General features: G+C 44.0%; 1 protein-coding gene across 1 annotated transcript; it reads left to right on the top strand.

The window, feature by feature from the left end:
- Positions 1-1,519: 1,519 nt before the first annotated feature.
- Positions 1,520-22,167, top strand: RAB11B (RAB11B, member RAS oncogene family). The gene is made up of 5 exons (XM_067313037.1): positions 1,520-1,637; positions 8,395-8,590; positions 10,673-10,866; positions 12,529-12,609; positions 17,158-22,167. Exons 1-5 carry the CDS (start codon positions 1,598-1,600, stop codon positions 17,301-17,303), a joined length of 657 nt encoding a protein of 218 aa, XP_067169138.1. The 5' UTR covers positions 1,520-1,597; the 3' UTR covers positions 17,304-22,167.
- Positions 22,168-22,227: the final 60 nt, after the last annotated feature.

Below are 22,227 nucleotides of genomic sequence, written 5' to 3'. Positions count from 1 at the left end.
AAACTCTGCGGGCAGCCGCTGCTACTCCCCAAGCGGCAAAACGTCCTCTCGCTGTTATCACTTATTCAGCTCAGGAAATTGCCTTAAGCCATGCCAGGAAAAAAAGGGAAATGTTTTCCTAGAACAAGTTGTGTCACCACACGGGACATTTTTTGCCAGAACAGCTCTTTCTGATTGCATTTAGTGCAGAAATGCCTAAGACTCCAGGAGGGCCCTGCTGTGCTGAGCACCGTTCGGGGCAGAGGAGCCTTTGGAGAAGAGAAGAGCCCAAGGAGAAGGGCAAAGCCACAGAGCGAAGGATGGAGCGGCGCTGAACTGCATTTGGTCATCGCGTGGGGGGCGGTTTTAGGAGAGGAAAACAGCAGCAGGTCGCAGATGGGGCCCGAGCCGGGACGAGTCCTCGTCTCCTCCGAAGCCCCGGCGGGGATGGAGCAGCAGGCGGAGGGGGACAGTGTGGGTGCCGCGGCGGTGGCCGGGCTGAGCCGGGCAGCCGGGGGCGACTGCTCCTTCCCCTCGTCCTGAGTAGCCCCTGCGAGGGCGAGCGTCTGCGGGGGAGACCCGGCGCTCCGCTCTGCCTGCTTCCCTTAAACACAGAGCCGGTGCTCCCACCCGCTTCACCCCGGTCGGGATGCAACCCAAATCGGAGACTCTTCTGGCAAACATTGCTCTGGGAAGCAGTGTTGTCGCTGAAAGGAAGGCCCCCCCCCCCCTCGCTTTTCCCTCCGTGCCCTTTTCCTTCCTCTCATCCTCCTCTTGTCTCCGTGCTGCGGAAGCTCCCAGCTGGGCTGGGGATTAATAGCGGTGATAAAGCCGCAGACTCCCTGTGCTGTGTCTCTTTTCCGATCCGGGGCCCAGAAACCTGCGACTCTGAGAAAGGGACCGAGCGTGGGAGCGGGGCTGGGAGAGGGGAAGGGGCCAGGCAAGGCTGTAATGGCACCAAGGACGTCGACTTGAGGTAGCCGGAGACACGCTGGCCACCACGCGGGTGCGTTGTGTGCTGACTCCTGACTCCATGAAGCGGCAAAGCTCACTTGGGCCATTTCGCCCCAATTAGGGGGTCACGTTGGCCACCCAGACCCCACTGAAAGGGAGTGTCGGCTGCTGTCCCGCACGCAGACACAGACGGCTGGGCGATAGTGGCCAGCAAATCAGCAGATGTGTCCTGGGCCACCTGCCCCCTGGCTCCCTCACACCCGGGCCCGGCACAGTGGCAGACCCGGGCACTGCGGCCGCCGCCGCGCACTGCGGCCTGCCGGGTGCTCGGCGCTGCGCATCCCCGCAACGCGCCGAGGCCCCGCCCCCTCCCGAGCCAGGCCCCGCCCCTCTCCGCCCCGGCCACGCCTCGCCTCGCAGGGTCCCGGCCTCGGGCACCCAAGCACCGCCCCTCCCCAGCTGCCCTCGTCCGATTGGAGATCCCCGCCCGCCAGTCAGAGGCGCGCCCGCCGCCTATTGGGCGCGGTTGGTTGTTCTCGCGCGCCGCCCGCCTCTTGCGGGCTCTGGCGGGCGCTGATAGGCGGCGGCGGGAGCGGCGCTCCCCCTCCCTCGGGTGGGCAGCGAGTCGGTGCCTGGCAGCGAGAGGATCGGCGCCGCCATCGCCATGGGCACCCGCGACGACGAGTACGACTACCTCTTCAAAGGTACCGCCGCCGCCGCGCGCGGGGGCCCGGCGGCGGGGCCGCGCCCGGGACCGCGCCGCCCCCTCCGCGGGCCCCGCGCCGGCGCCTGGGCCCGGCCCGGCCCCGCCAGGCCGCGCGCGCCCCTGCCAGGCCGGTGGGCGCTGCCCCGCGGCCCGGCCCGGCCCGCCGGGAGGGGGGGGGGGCGGGGGGCGCCGCGGCCGGCGCCGCCTTTGTGCGCGGGCGGCCTGGCGGGCGGGGCCCGCTCCCCCCCCCCCCTCCGCCCCCCTCCCGGCGGCGGGGCCCGGCTGGGCCCCGGGCTGCCGTCGCTCCCGGGGCGCGCGAGGGATGCGCCGCCCGCCGTAGGGCCGCGGGGGCCGAGCCGCGGGGTGCTCGTGCCGCCCCGGCTCGGCTCCGTGCTTGGAGCGCGCGCGGCGGGCGGGTTCCCCGCGGGGAGCTGGGGAGGGGGGAGAAGCGCCGCGTTTGGGTCCCGAGGCTGAAGCGGCAACTGGGCTGCTCCAGACCAGCGTTATCGCGTGTGTGGAGTGACCCAAAATTACCCTGGTGCAGCCAGAGTCGAATAAACTAGAGGGTAAATACAGAACTTCTTCGGAAGCTGCTGACCGATGGTTAATAACTTAAAAAAAAATGAAGCGTAATGTAGAAAGTATTAGTTTTGGTTTGCCTGGAGTTATTTTACTACTTCTGTCCTGATACTTGTGAAGTTCCTGGTTGTTCAACAGCTGCATGCCGGAATTGTCTGAGAAAATAAATACTGAGGGTATGAAATTAATGTTCTTCTGAAATCCGTTGTGTTTTTTGTTGTTTGCATCACCTTTGGAGACCTACAGTGACTTTTTGTGCTGGCTCAGGTTTTTTATTGTGCTTAAAGGTTGATGTTCTGCACTTGTGAAGATGCTCGGGCTGACCTTTTCCCTGAAGCGTGCCACAGCTGTGCCTTTGTGGCCTATAGGGAGAGTGCAGGTGGCTTTAAAATGATAACCCTCATGTTGTCCAACTTGTTTTACACTTGGTCTCCTGTGGTAGCGTGGCTGAAATCCTTAGATCCAGTCACTATTACAAAAGGCAAGTTTAATATTGCTGTGTCTGAGCGTGCAAGACACTGAAATTGGAGGGGTGTGTGTCTGTGTGTGTGCGTGCGTGTGCTTGCTGTGATTAAAACCTCCCTGGAGTTCAGAGCTGGTACATGCTGTGCATATGTGACCCCTGACAAGGGCAGCAGCAAATCCACATTTGGTTATTGATGAAAGCAAAGAGCAGTTACTCATCTGTTGGAAAGGGTTTACTGCATATTTTTGATTATTGATTATTTTTCATAATCAGTATGGATGTCTTTGCCTATCTGGGGTATTCATTTTGCAGTCTTCCAGACAGCAGGCAAAAATCTTTATTTCTTCTCTACCTGTGAAGCAGAGGGTCTAGCCTCAAAAATATGCTGAGCTGTCTGGGTCTGAAACCAGTTTCCTTCTGAAGTCATTCCACCATCTATTCCCCAAGCGTGTAATAACTGAGAACTTGAAAGCCCCCCCCCCCAAATTGTTTCTTTTTTCTTTCTGTAAACACTCAATTAGGTAGGCAAAGCTGCATTCGTCTTTAAAAATATTTATGCTGCTTTGAAATGCAATTTTAGTTTTATCTAGAGTGAAAGTTGACTTAAAGCTATTTAGGCAGGAACCATGCTGTTGTATTGATACTGCAAAGTAACTTGGCATACTTTCTCTTACTTTATTTAATGAAAAAAGGAGGAGAGGATTGTCCTTTTCTGTGTGTCCTTTGGGTAGAGATAGTCATCTTAGGACAGTTTTTTTGTTTTGTTTTTATACTGTCTGGTCATCTTTCTTTCCTTCCTTCCAGGCTTTTGGGGGACCAGACAGAAAATAATGAATATAAGTGGGATCAAGTGGGATCATGTCTCTGCTGTAATAAGAAAAATGAATAGGACCAATTCCCCTTCCTTTTCCTTCTTCCCCCTTCAATAATGGAATTAAATATCAAGGGGAATTAACATAATGAAAAAAAGTAATGTCAGAGATTGACTATAGCCCAGTCTTATCTATGTAAATGGCTTTTGAATTCTCTCTTCTGCATGTAGTGGACAGAGGTAGAAATAATGGTGGAGGAGGGTTGCATTCCAGGAAGGATTATTTTCATTTTCTTATGTCTGAAGTTGACTTTAAGTTTTGACCATTTTCCCTACCCGCCCATTCCCAAGGGAAATGTTGTTGGACTCTGGTTTTATTTATTTATTTATTTATTTTACAGTTGCAGCTTGTTAAAGAAATTTGCATAGTTGCATTGAAATATTATTAGGATATCTATGATTGAATCCAGTATGGCTTTACAGTCACAATTTTTAGCTTTTTAGGTAGTGGAAGATCTGGAATTGCTTCTGTAACTTTTTTTTTTTTTAGCAGCAATGATATTGATCAACTTCATGAACATTTTTTTTAAAAGACAAAGAGCCCCATTTATTGTTAGCCTCTTTAATGTGAATTACAGTGTTTAAAAAAACTGTTTGGGGTGAAAATGGCTGAGGAGGTTGTAGCAACAATTTATGTTTGTAGTTGGCACACTGTTCTTACTGTTCACACAAAAGAATGACTATTCATGTCATCGCTCATCTTGTGTTTGTAGGACTGGCCATTTTAATAGGGCTCTACGAAAAATGCATATATATTATTGGCTTATCAGGTCCCTAGCACACAGTAGGCCAAAACTAATTTAAGGTTTGGTGGTACTCTGGGGATGTGAGTGTGGTTATAGTCAAGCTGTTCTGCTGAACTAGCTGCTCTTTATCTTTATTACCAATTTCCCTCTCTTATGTATGCATCTCTACAGTCAGAACTGCTTATTTTATTGACCAAAACAAAATGTTATTTGTTAACAAAATGAGGCAACCTTTGGGAGAACAAGCTGGATTCTGTGTGCAAAGTTGCACAGAATAGTTAAATTGTGAGGATTGTGTTGTAGATGCATTTCAGAGATGTCACCCAAGCAAATCCAATGGTTTAGGGATCTGTCTGTTCCCAAATTAGTAATGCTGTTTGTAAGGTTAAAAAGCAGGAACTTTTAACTGTTTTGAATGGGTTGCATCTGGAATTGAATATATGACCTTTTAATATTTGGTAAATTATTGGACGTCTTGTACCTATTAAAATGTGATTTCCACATTAATTTTCTTCTCAAGATGATTAGCTATTATAGATGTTTGTTTTAAAAATTAAATTTGAGAATGTGCAGATGTACTGGCTCATGAAAAGGGGCAAAAAAAAAACCAACCACAGAAAAAGCTCGCTCTTTTACCTTTATGGAAATTTAGACTGCTCTAACTAAAACTTGAGCATAACAAAGGAGGTGCTTAATAAAAGCACATGCATGTCATATTATTCATCAATATCTGGCAACCTTATGTGATTAATATTTATAACAATCTCTGCTTATGTGGTCTCTGCTGAAAAGAGTCTTAATCCTATTGATTATTCAAAATAATATACTTTTGCCAGTTTATGTATTTAAAATTATACAATAAACTTGATGTTTTAATTATTATTTTTTTTATCAACAGTTCATTGCACTTGATTTTAATTCTCTTTCATTTACTTTGTACCAGGATCCCGAAGTATGAAGCAGGTTGTCTGGGTAGTGGGATGTAAGTCTGTTTTTCATGGGGCCTGACGAAGTGCGGGGGCCACACTGATTACTTAGCGATGTTAATGGACCAGCATCTTTACCTGTCCTCCAACTGAAAACCATTAACGTGGTGAATGGTAACCAGCGAACTGGTGTAGAGCAGCAGAGGGGAGATCAAAGCCAGGAAAGATTTCAGGAGCAGCACTGCAATTCAGGGTGTAAACTAGACTCTAAGCATGGCTTGCTTATGTACTTAGACATCAGATGATGCTTTGTGCTCCTAAGTTTGGCTCAAATAATTTCCAAGTTAAAACCAGTGCACCTTTCCATTATCAATGTGGGCTTAAAGGCCATGTAAAGAGTGTGATTTCAGATATTCTAATGAAATGGGTTTAAGGAGTATTCGTGCTCTTACACTAGATTTGGGGCTTTCTTTTCAACTCTGTCAAGAATTCTGCAGGTAAACAGTCAGCACTATCTAGTGGCCTGTTCCCAAATTTAAGAACTTTCCCAAGATCTAATCGCTTTGGTCCAAAATCTTATTGCTATCTTCATGCTGAATTCCCATAGAAAATAAAGGTATCTGGGTCCTGTCTACACCTGGGCCCCTAGTCTTTGCATATTCCTCTATCCTGAAAGAGAAAATACTTGTTTAATGCTCAAGATTGAGAAATGACAGGAAGCACTTGGAGATTATAGGGTAGGATAAAACTCCATTTTGTTACTTCATTTGGATCTGGTTGCCTTTCTTCTGTACTCCTGCATTCACTAACTTCTCAAAAACGCTTTCTTAGAAGCACTGTTAAATGGTGAATAGCATGATAAAGGGGAGTCCAGTGCTTTGAACGTAGCCAGCTTGCAAGAGGCAGGTGATGAAGGTAGTGCAAGACCTCCTGAATTTTCTTCCTGCAGCAGATGGAGTTAAGGACCCAGGAGTCATTTGCACAGTTTATGCATGAAACTAATAACTTTAGAATGGCAAAGGTTAGAAGATTGGTATGATCTGGAGAGACGGCTCTGCTTTCCTGAGCCACAGCTTCATTAGCAGGTGACTCCCTTTGGAAACAGTTGAAAGCTTCAAGGTTTTTTACAATCAAGCTTGTGTAAGTAATATTCTTACCTTCTTTTAGTTATGGTCAGGAATTTGTTGTGCGGTGCAGCCTACTGCAAGCCTGCTGGTTTCCGTACAAAACGGGTGACCTGTGGTCCATTGTTGGAATGCCCTGTGGAATTAGTGATGGTAGGGATGAGATATTGTTTGTCCGGAGAGGGGGGAGAAACCTAACAAAATCTTAGCATTAAAACCAATTATAAAATCTTTTTCCTATATCTGTTTTCATGCCCTGAAAAATAGTTTAGGCTGTTTTCCAGTGAAGCCAGAGCACTGAGGAGCTGGTTTAAGCTATCCCGGGTGGGGAGTTGTGGCACCTTGCCACAATCCGCTGGCTGCCTGCTCCTGCCTCTGTTGCATTTTGACTGTTTCAGCTGTGCTAGTATAATTGTTGGTCTATCTGTGCTGTCAGCCGGAGGAAACGCTGGTGGGTGCGTTCCGAGCATTTCAGCAGTCCCCCAGTACAGCACGGGAGCTGTCGCAGCAGCACAGCCGAGGGCAGCAGTGGAAGTGTGGGAATGGGCTGCCGAGGGTGGGGAGGTATGGGAGCTGCAGCAGCGTGCTGCCAAAGCCGCATTGTGAACAATGGCCTGAGCATAAAAGAGCTTTAATAACATTAAATGACTAGCATGATCCGTGGCCCTGGGAGAACGCTGCCGAGCTAATTCTGAAAGTGTGTAATTAGAAGAGCGTTCTATAATCCGTTTCAGAGGGATGAGGAATACCTTTTGCTACATGCCCATCCCTGCTTTGCTATAGAAAAAGCAGATCGTATTAATGAGAGAGATCAACAAATGAGTATTTTGAACAGAAATAGAAAATATTCCCAAGGTTAAAGAAACATCACTGAGAATGCCTTTTTTCCTTCTGCTCAAGCTGGGATGCTGTTAGCTTGAATACCTGAAGTCGTATATTATATGCTATTCCCTGAGACAAAGGGAGGTTGGCCTAATTGCTTTTAGTCTTGTTTCCATTTAATTATTGCTTGCTCTAATCAGTGATACAGGGATTTAAGAAAGCGTGCATAGTCTCTTTACCAGCACAGTAAAGAACCTAGTATGACACGTCTTGTTCTTGGAGTCGTTGATGAGAAGGGCTCACCCAAAGCCCAGTCTCGCACGGCTGGACTGTGGTGAAGCAGCCTGCTAGAACGGAAAGGGAAGAGAGGTGGGAATGGGGATCAGCAGTGAGCTTCAACTTCAGCATGCGGGGAACTTCTACTACACGGCGTTCCTCTTACTTTCACAGTTCTTTTCAGTAAAGCTGGGTTTTGTACGCTAAAAATCTCTTCTGCACTAATGTTTTTCTCTGTTAACATGGCAACGCCTGGTGTGGAAGCAGAGATTTTTTTTAACTCATCCTTTACTCCCTACTAGAACTCATTTTGCTCAGCGGATTTTTTTTGTTGTTGTTTCAGACCTTGTTTGTAGTGTCGTATGGCCTCCTGTGTTGGCCTTGCCGTTTTTGTGAACAAGTTTATGAATTAAATTACCAAAATAAAACACATTGTGTGACCCCAACAGGGAATGCGAGTTCCTGTTTACTTAGTGGGGTTTTCAATGAAAATTGAAGAGATTTACAGTGTACACGGGCTCTCGTCAGACGGGGGTAGCCTGTTGGCAAGTTCTTGACTGCAGTGTTTCTCACAATGTGGGTTGCAGCCTTCTTTTGCAAGATGTTGAGTATGCGGGGGGACATCTAGCTACCTCTAATCACTGATGGTGGCTTGGTTCCTCCCCAGCAATGTTTAGCTGTTGATGGTTGCTGTAGCTATTTCTCATGTCCATCTTTAAGGAACTGAACAGCTGCTAGCAACTAAAGGCTTTGGGGCTGTTTGGGGGGAAGCAAGCAAGCGAGGGGTAAGATCTGAGGTGATGTCAGCATAGCTTTCTCTTATATTTGGCTGTGCAGCTCCTCTGGGTCCTTCCTGCAAGCAAACATAGCAGCCAGGAAACACCAGTGCTCTATATAAATGCTCAGGTGAAGAATTAATTTTGAAAGTAATGTGTTTTCTTTCAGTTGTGTTGATTGGAGACTCTGGAGTTGGAAAGAGTAATCTTCTGTCACGCTTCACACGCAATGAGTTCAATCTGGAAAGTAAGAGCACCATTGGGGTGGAATTTGCCACCAGGAGCATCCAGGTGGATGGGAAGACGATAAAAGCACAGATCTGGGATACTGCAGGACAGGAACGATACCGTGCCATTACCTCAGCGTGAGTACTGTGTTTTTTCTCAGACTAATAGTAGAACTTTAGCAAAGATCCTTTAGATAAATTCACAGGTAGAAAGTCAATGAGACTTAATTGGGATGCATGACAAAATCATTTGGAGAGACTTCAGTGTCGATCTACATCATAATAGAGCAAATAATTTTGTGTTGCTTGATTAATATAATGAAAATAACTTTTAGATTGCAGTGATACTATTGTAGAAAAATGATAGCTTAAATCAAAAGCCTAGGAAATTGCTTGAATCTTGTGATCTGGGATTTTTATTTTTATTTTTTTTCCACCTGTCTTGAATGTGCTGTCTTCATCAAGTGGATTGAGTGCCACTCCTGATGGAAGTCGGGTGTTCTATTATATCATGTTCCAGTCTAGGCATGGTAGCTTAACACAGTTGAAGTGGCTTCTGGTCTTCATTGCCCCCTCAAGCTTGAGGTTGTGGGTATTTTTAGGACATTCTGCAGCCACAGGTTCACCTGAAATCTCAAAAGAGCTCGAGTTAGTTGTAGTGCTGAAAATTACGTCCAAGAACGCACCCTATACATCTAGTAAATAGGAAGACAACCCTGAAAATGCTGAATCTGCAGCGCTGGGCATGTCCCTATTTAGGACAGTGGTGTTGAAGCTTTCGAGTACAGCAGCTTGTTAATCCAGGTGGTGTTTTTAAGATGTAACCTCTGGTTGTATCTGTTTTTTGCAGGTAGTATGCATAAGTATTGGGGGGGGGGGGAGAGGGGAGAAGCTACTGGTAGGCCTAGTTATCCAGACCATGTTCTGATTAGCAAGCTGAAATTTTCTAGTGTTACAGATGTATATCGGTTTCTAAAGGTGTAAAGCTGTTCCTGAATCATGCACAGATTGAGCTATTTGTATTAAACTTCAGGTTGGGGTACTTTTTTTGATGTAAAATATATGTATGTATATATATGTGTGTGTGTGTGTGTGTATATGTGTACACACACACACACAGAAAATGAGATAATGGTAAGGCAGAACAGATGGGAGAAAAATAGAAGAGGGTAGAGTCCAAAGGGAAAAATCTGTAGGGGAAAGAATGCAAAATCAAAGAGAGAAGCAGCGGTAAGTGACAATTTTAAAATGCATCTTTTTCATAATAGTTGGCTTGTTTTTCAGAACATTTTGTGACCCTTAAATTCTTCTCACTGTTACAAAAGCTTAGTAAAAAAACTACCGGCTGAGTCTAGTTCAACAACAGACTTAGCTGATGAGAATTGATGCATCTGTAGTCCTGTGATCCTGCTTCTCCTGTATGCTGGCACAAGCTCTTGCTGGACACGCTGGTAGGCCAGTTCACCTTGCTAAGGCAGCAGAAGACCAACCAGCGGTAAAATATGTGGGTTTTTTTTCCTTCCCCCTGACTTGGTGCCCTGAATTGGCTCAATGACATCTTGGACAAGTGCTGGTGGAACAGAGGAGAAATGGTGGGATTGCATAGAGGAGAAATATGGAGATCCAATCAGTGCTGATGTAGATTGGCTTGTGCAGTCCTGAGCCCTCAGCTTGAGTTGAAATTGGCCCAAGCCTGCACTGAGGGAGCAAACTCTGTTCTCAGATTATGAGCTTGTGGATAAGTGTCAAATAGCCCAGAGTCCCCATCTTTTTTTTAAGAGGGACAGGAGTTATTTGAAAGTGAACAACAAATGCTGACAATTAACAAAACTGCTTCTTCTAATGGAAAGATAAGTTACAAACTTCACAAAAACCTTCTGGCAATACTGATTCTGAAAGGCATTGTGAGATTTCTTGCACACCATTTTAGCAGACTAAAGTCGCAGCTTCCATGTTTGTCAGCATTTTGTTAAATAAAATTCTGTTTTCTAGAGATGCCATCAGAAAAACCCCAGCAGTTGGAACTTGTGTTTTTTAAGGAATGGCTGTTTTTTTTTTAAAAACAGTATTTGTATCAGCACAACTTTTTCCAAAGGTCAGGGAGGGTGCTGTTTTTAACTTCTTTTAGTAGCAAACAGTGTAGAAGAACCAGATATCAAGTTTTTTGGTGTAACTGTTGGACAGAGCTCTCGATAAGAAATGTACCTAATATGGTTTCAGATATTACCGTGGTGCTGTTGGGGCCCTTCTTGTCTATGACATTGCCAAACACCTCACCTACGAGAATGTGGAGCGTTGGCTAAAGGAGCTTAGAGATCATGCAGACAACAACATTGTCATCATGCTGGTGGGTAATAAGAGTGATCTCCGCCATCTGAGAGCTGTTCCCACCGATGAGGCCCGGGCTTTTGCAGGTTTGTAGAGAGTATGTTCTGGACTGGTGCTTTCTGAACTTAATCACAGGTAGTGCAGAGTGAACTCATGCTACTGCTGTCCAGGGCTGAACTTTCACCTCAAGTTTTATCTTGGCCCTAATAAAAGTATTTAAGATTTCTTTTTTTTTAATTGAAAATATCTTGGCTTATGAATAGCATTTTTTTTAAAAATCTATTTGTAGTACATGTTTTTGAAACACTGTCCTTGAGCTGCCTGATATCTGAAGCGTAAACACTTCCTCTAGCCAGGCTAGAAACGGTAAGCAACATTTAGAGGAGAAAGCATTTGTGGAAAAACAAATTCAAAGGGATTCTAATGTGCACTGGAAGCTTTGAAAAATAACTCTTTCACTTAAAAAGAACTGAACTTCTGGCTGTGGAGAGGATTTAAAATTCTCCTTTTGAGTTTATTCAATCCAATCTCAGTATACAACATCACAACACAACATGTCCTTCCTTTGTCAAGGCCTAGTTCTACTGAGAGCTGTATCAATATGGAGAGCAGCAAATGAATACTGAGTCTTGTCTTAGTGTAGATTCTGCTCCACAGCACTAATGCACGTAGTAATGTCAGCTAGTTTCATTCAAATGCAGTGATCATCAGACTTAGGTTATCAGTTGTTGGGAGAAATCCAGTTGGTTATGTGAGCTTCTGTCACTGTATTATTTCTCTGTCTTCAAGAGCTTGCAGAGGACTGGTCAAATACTATCTTCCCCTTATACCCCTAAGGAATTTCGGCTCACTGTAGTGGGGCTATCAAGCTCGGAGCTTGAATTTAAATGTATAGCTTTTTAAAAATCCTTCTAGGAGTATTAGTAGGGCTTGCTGAAACATGTTTTCTGAAGTCTGCTGTTAAGCACCTACTGTGCTTAGTAAAGCTGCTAAACTGCACGAGTACACAGTTGAATGTGAGGTGAAATCTATACAAGAGTATTGAAACAAGTTAGTAGACACTCTAGATAGGATATTACTTTGGTCTTCTGCTTTGACACCTTCCCCCCCCCAGCTTCCTATCAAGACTGGTATAAATATCTAGTGGTGGTAAAGGTGTTGCAGTGTAACCTCTGTGACTGAAACTCACCTATGTCTGTACTGTACTGTACCATTCTAGGTGTGACGTTCAGGTATTCATGACAATAGTTTAAAAAAAAAAAAAATCTTTTGCATTGTAAGGGGCAAGAAAAAATATAGACTGTATTACCAGGGGGTTTATTGTAATTTGGAGGTGGGACCTGATCAGAAAGTTGTAGATCTGTTTTGGGATGCGGAGAAGGCTTGTGACTCCTGTGGCAGCCAACATGCTTCAGCCTGTGCTCTTGCTCAAGGTACTTTGACCAGTGAGCTGTAGCCTGATGAGAAGAATATTGTGCAGGGCTGGGGAAATGTGTTGCTTGACTGAATAAGGACTGCAGTGAGGGAGATGTTTTCACACTGTGGTGAGGCAGTGGCCGAAGGTGATGCTGCTGAAAGGCTATTAGCTAAATAAACGGTGCACAAATTTGTTCATGGTATAATGGGGGGAGAAAAAAACCCCCCAAACTATACCAGGCACTAACCAGTTTGGCTTAAAAGTAAAGGTGAAAACCTAAAAATAAAGTGCTATTGAAGTTCTTAACTGAACCACTTGTTATTTATTACAGAAAAAAATAACTTATCTTTTATTGAAACTTCTGCTCTGGATTCAACAAATGTAGAAGAAGCCTTCAAGAACATCCTTACAGGTATGGTTTGTTATGGATTCAAGTGACGCACTGGGGTTCTAAACCTCCTTCATGGGCACATTTTGCAGCTATCTAAACTGTTTTGGAAGTGAATGTTGGGAACGATAGTTTGTTTGCAAGTCTTCTAGTCTTACCTTTGTCTTCCCCTTCTCTCCCCCTGTTTCCTCTCCATCCATCGCCACCACCACCCCCGGACACAACCCACCTCTGTGCACCAAAATCAGGAGACGTTCTAGTCTTTCTGCTCCTTAAATTCAAGCTATTGCAATAACATTATCCAAAGCGTACTAGTAGTTCTGTACCTGCACAAAACCTAGGCAGCGAAGGCATACCCATATCAGGAAGTTAAATGTGCCAGAGTGTTTTCTTGCACTGAAGCAGAATGGTACGTAATTCTTTTGTCCAGACTATTGAACTCTTACTCTGAGTTGATTGCTAGGGTTGTGCATGATTACACACCAACAGCATAGCTGAATGCAGGCTGCCTTCTGGGAGTGTCCCTGAACAGTGCCAGGAATTGTTTGGGAAAGTGATAATGGTCACAAGCTAAAACCAGGCCAGGGATAGTGATTTCCACTGCCCAAGAATATTCCTCAGGACTGTTTAACTGGTGTAGATGCAGCTGAGTGTATGCTGTCCAGTTGCAGCTTCAGATTTGACGCATACGTGTGGGAACGCTGTTTGGCTCGTGCAGTAGGTCCACTGCCTTATAGTATTAGATGTATTCTGTGTAGTAATATTCTACTACTTGCTTTTGGACTCTTGCCTAATGGGACTTGGGTTTTCTCTCCTTAAGGTGAGACTGTTGCCTGCACGTATTTTCTTGGCCCTGGAGCAAGGGAGTACCCTACTGCAGATAAGGCCTAGGATTCACCAGTAAATCTTTATTAGCGTGGGTACACCAGCAAGTTCTCTTCGTGCCCAAGTTGTAGCAAAAGCACTTTGGCTAGGAGACTCGCGGGGATGTACAACTGGTGTTTTGCAAATTTGAGCCTAGCGCTTCTTTGTCCTCTGGGAAAGTGTAGCTCTGTTCTAGGCACAGTGCAGCACGTGGGGAACTTACTCATTTCCTTGCGGGTGAGGTGGGCCAAGAAGTAGTATGAATTGTATGGTCAGGAGGTAGGAGAACAGGGAAGGACTAGGTTGAGATGGTGAAGGTATGTGCTGGGAGATATGCAGACTACAGGCAGTAAAAGTGGGAATCGTGCAGTCATGGCAAAAGAGGTGTTTAAGATGAGCGCTGCTGATCTCTGTGTAGTCACTTCAGTTGGGGTGGATAACTTTTCCAATGGGTTTGGCCTAATCTTACTCTAATATTAGTTAGACTTCAGTTTGCATGAGGCGCTGGAGTGTGTCAGCACTGAGTGCTCTAGCACTCTGTGTTCCAGAGGTTGTATTATTTTGGCACCAATCTGAGGTGACTTGTTGCATTTGAGTAGCTCTGTGGCTGAGCTAATCCTTGGAAGCGGAGTACTGGGAGGAATGGCTCTGGAACACCAAAATGTGTTCGAATGAAACCAGCACGGGCTTGTGGAACTGGTGCTGGGTCAGTGCTAACAAACTCCAATAAACCTGAGTTATCTCTCTGTTTAGAGACTCTTCATGCTACTCTGCTATGTCCTGCCATAGTAATGCTGTCAGGGATTCTGTTCTGAGGGATATCCCAGCCCCTCTTTGCAACAGATAAGGGGCAGTTTAGCACTTAGTCCCCTTGTTATGTTGGTCCAGTGTCAAAAATGCTGTTTGATGCTACAGGAAAGTTGACTGTTGATGTTTCAAAGTATAGTCTCCTGTTCCTAAAATAAAGTAATTGGTAATTAGTAAAGAACTGCTAAATTTCAGTGTGACATAAATATGAAAAGGGCTATCAAACAGGTGTTGAATTACTGTTCTGCCTCTGGCTCTCCCATGAGATTTGAATAGTGCCCTAAAGAGGGGAAACCTCCATACAATATACCAGCTTGTTTGTTTTCTCTTTAAAAGCCCTTTAAGAGCTGTATCATGAACATGGAGAGTGCAAAATCCAATTTCTTACTATTTGTTACCACAGCTGAATTCTAGAAAGATGAACTGTCTTTGTATTCTCACCCCCATACACTTCTTTGTGAAGTTGTGTCTGATCTTCATTTTCCACCACATCTCAAGATGAGCATCTTTTGAGCTTTATTGTGACCAGATATTGATTTCAGGTAGACAAGGATGAGCCTCTGTTCTAGGACCACTTGATTATGAGGAAGTGCCTGGTGTGTGTTGCTTATTGGATGCTGACTAAAGAATTGTCTTTGTATTATTGTTTTCCTGATTATATATAAACGATAGTCTACTGCTAAAAAAAAGGGTTGAGTTTTAATATGGTGGCTTCTTTAAGGCAGGCTCTGTCAGGTTTCTTTTGCAGAGGCATATGGGACAGCGCAAATAAGTGATGTGCGTTGGGATCACAAGGTCTGGTGTTGGCCAACTCCATTGATATTAGAACAGTGTTGCGTTTGAAGAAGAAGATGACCAAAAAGAGGCAGACAGGAGAAAAAGGATAGACAAGCTCCTTGTAGAAGTAATAAGAAGCCCCACAGACTAAGAATGGGTTATATTCTGCTGCCTGGCAAGATTTGGTTAGAATTGTTTATTAGAGCTGCTAGTGAAGGAAGCACCTGGAGAATATTGGTGCTGAGACAAAGCTGTAGAGAAGAGAGCCTGGAACCTGAGCTAAGACTGTCCAGGCTTCATGTTCAGGGGCAGCCTTGAGACCAGAGTCGCTGCCTCTCTGACATTTGGCTGGATCTGAGGCAACCTACCTGGCAGTTTGAGATGGTATCGGGGGTTTAGTGCTCAGAGTGGTTCGGCAGTCGCCATCAGTCGTGCCTTTCTTTGCAGTGTTGTCCTGTGACCGACCCTGGGTGCAGAAGGTGGCCTAAGATGCTTCTAGCAGAGACCTGCCAATACTGTCTGCTGTAACAGATAAGGTGTTTAAGGTGCCAGAACTCAGGCTGAGGTCAGGCTTGGGCAAACTGAACTCAAAATATTGCCTCTTAGCAGCATCCTGGGCTCACAAGAATGCTAAGACTGGCCAGTTTAGATTCGGTGTGGATGTAGCTAGTGGTACTGAGTAGTCCTAAAAAAGCTGTTTCTAAAGTAACTAGCTGAGGGAGAATCATCCTGCCAAGGCAGGAAAAGAAACCTGAGAAAATGTTCTGTGTAGAGCAGTTAGTTTGAGAAATGCATGAGGAACTTGGAGGAGGGAAGAGAGTGGGAGCAGCAGGCCAGGAGTTTCTTTACAGGCTACCAGTTTGAAGGAGTTGCTAAAGACTTACAACAACAACAGAAATAATGGATGCTACCCCAAAGAAAGGAGGGCTTGGTGGTAACTCTGAACAACTAGTGTTAAAATACACCACTGAGCATGAAAGAAGGGGGATGTGACAATATCACTACAACTCTCCTCATCTTTTTGTTAAAAGGGCTGAAGATGGTCAATGGTGAAGAGATCAGTATTGGGTTAAAGGCTTTCATTTTAACCAATGTAAACATGCTTGGCTTCCAAAAATAAATAAATAAATGGAGGTCAAAACACAGCGAAAACAAAAACAAAAAAACCCTATAAACAATCTCCTGTGACTTTTAGTCTTGATAAAGGCATTGGCTGTTGCTGTTTTGAGGCTGTGGCTGTATGATTGTGACCATAATATTTACCGCAGACTTCCAGGGAGGTACTTGCCCTTTTCCTGTCTCACAATGGAGGGAAGTTGAACACAGGCTTAAACTCAGTGAAATAAGTGATTTAAAAATATTTCAACTTGAATTATTTCTGCTAACCATGCAACTGAAATGGTTTATTTCTGAAAGCTTCTAACCTGGCAGTCTCTCTGCAGCAGTTTTGTCAATCTGTGCGCTTTCAGGCTTGAATTAATATGGGTCAAAGAAATTAATTCTCTCAGAAAAGGCATTGTTGGATCAATATGGAGCTTTATGGAACTATGTGGTTTTTTACTGCCATAAGTGGGAAAACTGATTTGTTACAGAGAGGAATAAGCATTTCTGTCGTTTGGTAGTAACAGTTTGCCAGAAGCTAAAGTGTGAAACAGATACTGCTGGAAAACCACTGCTGTGTGATGATATTTTGCAAGCATCCTGTTGATTGGTGTTTCTAGAAATGCTGCTCTGTTTTATCCAAAATATGATGATTCCCTCTTTGAGAAATGAGCATTCCTGCTCCTTTCTTGTTTTTAAAAAAAACCCTTTTAACAATACCCATGTTCATGGAGTTGTTGAATAGAACATTATAGGAAGAGCTGTTGTGAAAGGCAGTAAAGAATCTTGTCTTAATAACTTTTCCAGGACAGAGAGAGAATATCCATTACAGAGCTGGTAAGCTGGCCAACTGTTACGTTCCACAGCTGGTCAGACCAGATTCCCTTTAACAGCTCTCCAGTTATGTTAAATCTCCTCCATCCTGGGTTCTACCTGTCTCTTTGACAGCCTGCTCTGAGATTTGCACATCCTCTATTGGAGAAAATGCCCGTCTGTGCTCTAACGAGTGTGTTCTCATTTCAGAAATCTACCGCATTGTTTCGCAGAAGCAGATTGCAGATCGATCTGCACACGATGAGTCTCCTGGCAACAATGTAGTCGACATCAGCGTCCCACCAACCACCGATGGACAGAAATCCAACAAACTCCAGTGCTGTCAGAACCTGTGACCTCCTGTAGATGACTTTTGTGCCCCTCACTTCGTCTGTGCTTCATTTAGAAACTTGTGTGCACTTCTTTATCTCCTGTGATTCAGTGACTCCCTCTTTCCTCCTTTACCCCATCCCCAAGCCCCTCCTTTCATCTTAGAGCTTTAATTGTAGGGCTAACATTCCCCTGCCTCTGAAATCCCCTTGAATGTGATGACTTTTGGGCTTGAAATATAGGCACTGATCTGATAGACATGTTTGTGTTGGAACATCTGCTGCTGGATATTATCCCATGAAGCACTCTCCTCAAATGTTTTTTTTGTTTTTCTTTTTTTCTCCTGGGAGAGAAACCATGGGGACTTGATTATAACAGTTGAAGAAAACTACATGTAGGTTACAAGGTTTTTTCCTCTCATAGTCAGATTTTCTCTTGTGTCTCTAAGCATGGGGGAGAAGTTAAAAGAAAATAGCTGTCCTGCCAAATGCTCTGTTCTCTGTCCTGATAAGTCTCACAGTGAGGTTTTTAGTGGTTGCACACACATAAGAAAGCTGTTGAAAATAACATTACTTATTATGTAATTACCCTTAATACAGTTAGTCTGGCTGTGTAGTTTACTGTTTCCTGCTTGGGAAATCTTTTCTCTATTCTTGTTTTATTTGGGAACAATGAAGTACGTCTGCATTGCTTTCTCTGCCACCATGATTGCCTGTGCTGCTTGTGCAGGCCTTATGAAGTGGCTTAATATTTATTCATGGCTTATGTTAATCAGTTAACGTTATTGTACAGTAAGTGCCAGCATATTGATTTCAAAAACCTTCTGCAACCTGTACAAGTAGGCTCATTTTGTACTGTAGATCAGTGTCTGAAAGCAGGATCTTCTCTAGTTCCAGAATTTTTTTGCATGCTGCTTTTTTCTCTAGATCCCTCCTACCCCTGTTTGAGTGAGTGAAGCAATATTTTCATGTCATGTATATACCTGCACTTGTAAGGGTTTTGGTTGTTGTAGAGAAACACAATACTTTATACATTTTGTAAAACTTCTGCAGAACCATAGCATCTTGTACTTTCTTTTCATGATCTTTCACTATTGATCTTGTGCATAATCTTCTTGACCTCTACTAAAATGCATATTAAGATTTCACTTACTACTAACCTGTTGCTTCCCTCTTATCCTGTTTTACTGAATTGCAGACTGTAAATCTCAAATGATTGTACTTCACCTGATGTAACAGATTTGTCATCAGTAGGGCTAACTGCTATAATGTTTTGCTGAATGGGAAGAATGTTATCACAACTTTGTGTAGTCAGTCTCTTGCTAGCTTGTGAAAATCCTCTATGATGATGGCTTTTTGTTATTCACTCTCTTTACACTCTTGCATCCCTCCAGTAAACACTGAATGTTATGATGAGGCAAATACTGGGTGGAACTATCTCGAGGAAGAGCTGGAGACCATCTGCTGCTCTCTGAAGGCTAGTGAAGCAATTTGCAGTGAATTTTTGCTCTGTATTCTTCCAAATCCTGAGACTGTGCCTCACTTGATTAATACTATCTGCATGTTAGTGAGTTGATTTTCTTTTCTGATACAAAGCAAATATGAAACTGTAAATTGTGCTTGAAGGGGAAATCTGACATTTCAGTCTCAACTGTTTTGTGTCTGGTTATGTAATAAAACTAAGGGCGGTTAACTCTGGCTTTTCTTTTGCAAGATTTCCAGACCAATGCCTTTAATTTCATACTGTATGCACCTTGAGGGCTATAGTTCAAAGCTAAGGGCACACGTAGTGCTTAGCATTTCCATTTTTGTTCAGAGGATAGGCTCAAGGTAAAGGAGTGCATGCTTGCAGCCTAATACCATTGAACGACAATTTGAATTCCTCTTGGGCATCACAGGGTTCTGTCCTGAGGGAGCCACAGTATTGGAAGCACTTTCAGCACCTGATACTTAAATTAATAGCATCCTGTTGAGAGAAGGTGCAGCAAGTGGGACCTGGAAACTTCTCCTTTTTGGTGGTCCTAGACCAGGATGTGATATGTGGTCAGTACTTAGAAGGGTGGCAAGTGAGCACAGCATCAGAGAGAGCGGAAATGCTGATATATTGAAAATATTTCCTTCAAGAACAAGTAGTCACTGAAGGAGCTAGGCTCCTGAATCTTAATTTTGAACAAAACTTTTTATAGAGAAATGGGTTGGGGTAGTGTGAGGAAGAATCATGCAGTTAAGACTTATTAATCCAGGGTGACTTAATGCATTTACTCTGCAAATCCTGTTCTTAACATGAACTTTCTGTGCCACCTTCTTCTCTGCTGGTGGCTAGGATTGATCTGACCTGGTATAAGAAGCTGAGAAGTAGTTTAGTTAGTTCCTGGTCTATTAAAAGGAATTTTTTTTAGTCTTTGACTTTGTGGAGAGGTCTAAACTTTGCCTCAGAGTCACAATGAAAGGTTCATGCCTTGGCCTTAAGCGCGGTTAGATTAGATGGGTATTGAAGAGACCCTGTACAGCTTCACTGTGCATTGACCAAAGCTGCCTTAGAGCAGGTGGCTCTGTGGAGTTGTGGGGCTTAGACCCATACTCTTCGTGCCAGGACGGTTGAGGTGTTTCTGAAAAACTGTTCGGTGATAGGCGTGGAAGGCCTGCTGTCTTTTGCTGCAGACCTTTTTGTCTCGCCATGGACTGGCCCACTTAGGATGTGGGGAGCGTGTGGGTATACGTGTGTGCCCACATGTGTTCACACGCAGAGGTTTTGTGAGCACTGTATGCTAAGTGGGGGTTTTATCTGCCATGGTCAGTCAGTTTATTAGAATAGGTATTGACTCTTTCTCAGATTGCTTTGCTGCTCTCCTGGCAGTTAGAGAAGCAGCCTCCTTCTGTGGGTCTGAGATGATTTTGCCTAGACTAAGCACAGGGATAACAGTGCCAAAAAAGGACAGTGGACAGTTTTTTTCCTGGGAAAACTGCATTCCTGTGCACAAACAGGGGAAAAATGCCTTTAATCTTTGAATATTGTTGTGTCCTGCTGAAAGCACTGTATACTTAACAGAAGCTATAGCTATGACCAAAACCACTGCTGGTGATGGCTACTAAAATTGTGCAGGGAAGACTCGGAGGAATCCTGAGGAAATATTTAAGAGCTGTCTAACATTCAGAGCAAAGTCCTCTGATAGGCCACACTGTTTACCATGTTTTCCTGATGTGGAAGCAACGGAGTTAAATGTAACCTCACCTGGACTGCTTGATGTTGTGATTTAGCTGGCTCCATATCTCAAAATGTAAGTGTCAGGAACATAAAGCTCCAGTTCTCTCTTCAGTGTGTTGCAAGAGGCTTGAGGGCAGAATGATGACTAGAAAGCTGCCTGTGAAAGAAAAATATGTGCTATACTTACTTCACTCAAATATTGAGGATAACTTTCCTAAGTTTTGAAAGGTAACACTAAAAATTGTTGCTTACTACCCTGTGTCAGTAACATAATAAATCTTAGTTGAAGACCCCTGCTGATATTTAAATTAGATCCACCAATGCAGAAGCCAGGTATATTTTCTGCTAATTGACCTGTTAATTATGGGGAGGAGAGAGGGCAGAATTAACACATAAAAGGGAATTGCTGCTGAGCACACAAACAGGTAATCTGGTTAAATAAACTCCCTGGAGAGACTGTCTCAATTTAACTTTTTTTTCCAGTTGAGTGAGGTGCTTACAAACTGCTTCTGTGACTAGGTGAGCTAAGGAAGAAGTTTGGAACCACCCGAGAGCTCTCCTCTAGCCCACACAGGACAAGAGAACTTAGATCATAGGAAAGTTTTAAAGCACTGTGACTGTGTAAATATAAAACAGCAATTGATGGGTGTCTGCTGAGGCTGCTTGGTACTTTATTGAAGAGACTTGCGTGTGCCTCAGAGGACCATCAAAATGTGGTAGAAGGAAAAAACTATTTTCCCTTCTTCCCACTGCGGCCGCTCCTCAGCACTTTGGCCAGGTTAGCAGCAGTAGGATGACTGCTGCATCCTAAGATCCCCAGCTTGGGTGCTGTTACATTATTTTGCTAGATCACTTCTAATGACCCCACAGTATGTGGAAAGGCTGCTGACTTTTGTGCTAACAGGAGAGAGCTCTCTCAGCTGGACATACCACGATGCTTAGGATTAGTCTGTGCCTTTTGTTTAAGCAGGTCACTCACCAAAAGCAATTTGATCAGCTTGGAAAAATGTACAGTAGGTATTTTGACTTCCTGATGCTTTGATTCCTGCATGCTGTACGGTTCCAAAAGTTGTGATCTGTTTGTGGGGTGTTTGGTTGATAAGTTTCCATTCCGAGCATGAAGGTAGAATTTGCTTAGAGGTTCTGATCTGTGTAGAAAAAAAAAGATATTAATGAAGTGATTCAAGCACTTAGGGAGGCTCTTTTCCTTCATAAAATATTAAGAAAAAACAGTATTAAAGGTAGGGGCCTGAATTGTGAATAAGGAAAATGAGGCAATTAGAGGTGAAGACTTAACTATCCTTTAAGATACAATGTGTCAGGGCTGAGGCTGGGTTCTTTTGACTTTTAGACTCTGGATATGGTGATACTGCAGAAAATTCAGTTTGAATGGTGATTATTAGAATGTTTCCATGAAGAATAGCATCTCCAGGGCTGCACTGTTTCAGTAAATAACAGCAATTCTTATTTTAAAATGGTCAGATAATGTGCAGTAGTGTTGTCTGTCAGGCTCTGTAGGCTATAAATAGCACTGGACCTTTATGCAACCCAGAAGAGAGATTCCTTTCATTTGCTTTTAATCCTGGTTCCTGTTCAGTTAAGTGCAATTCACTTTGTAAATATATACATCACTTGATTTTGTGCATGGTTATTATGTATTGTGGATATAAAGATTGCCAAATCATATTGTGTGTGTAAAGTTCTGTTTCAAACCCGATTGTAGGATAAGGTGGGGACATAACTTTG

Source organism: Apteryx mantelli, chromosome 30, assembly GCF_036417845.1.
Source record: "Apteryx mantelli isolate bAptMan1 chromosome 30, bAptMan1.hap1, whole genome shotgun sequence".
In the NCBI taxonomy this organism is placed as follows: Eukaryota; Metazoa; Chordata; class Aves; order Apterygiformes; family Apterygidae; genus Apteryx; species Apteryx mantelli.
Note: the sequence above shows the minus strand (reverse complement) of the source record. Positions and strands in the feature narration are given on the sequence as shown.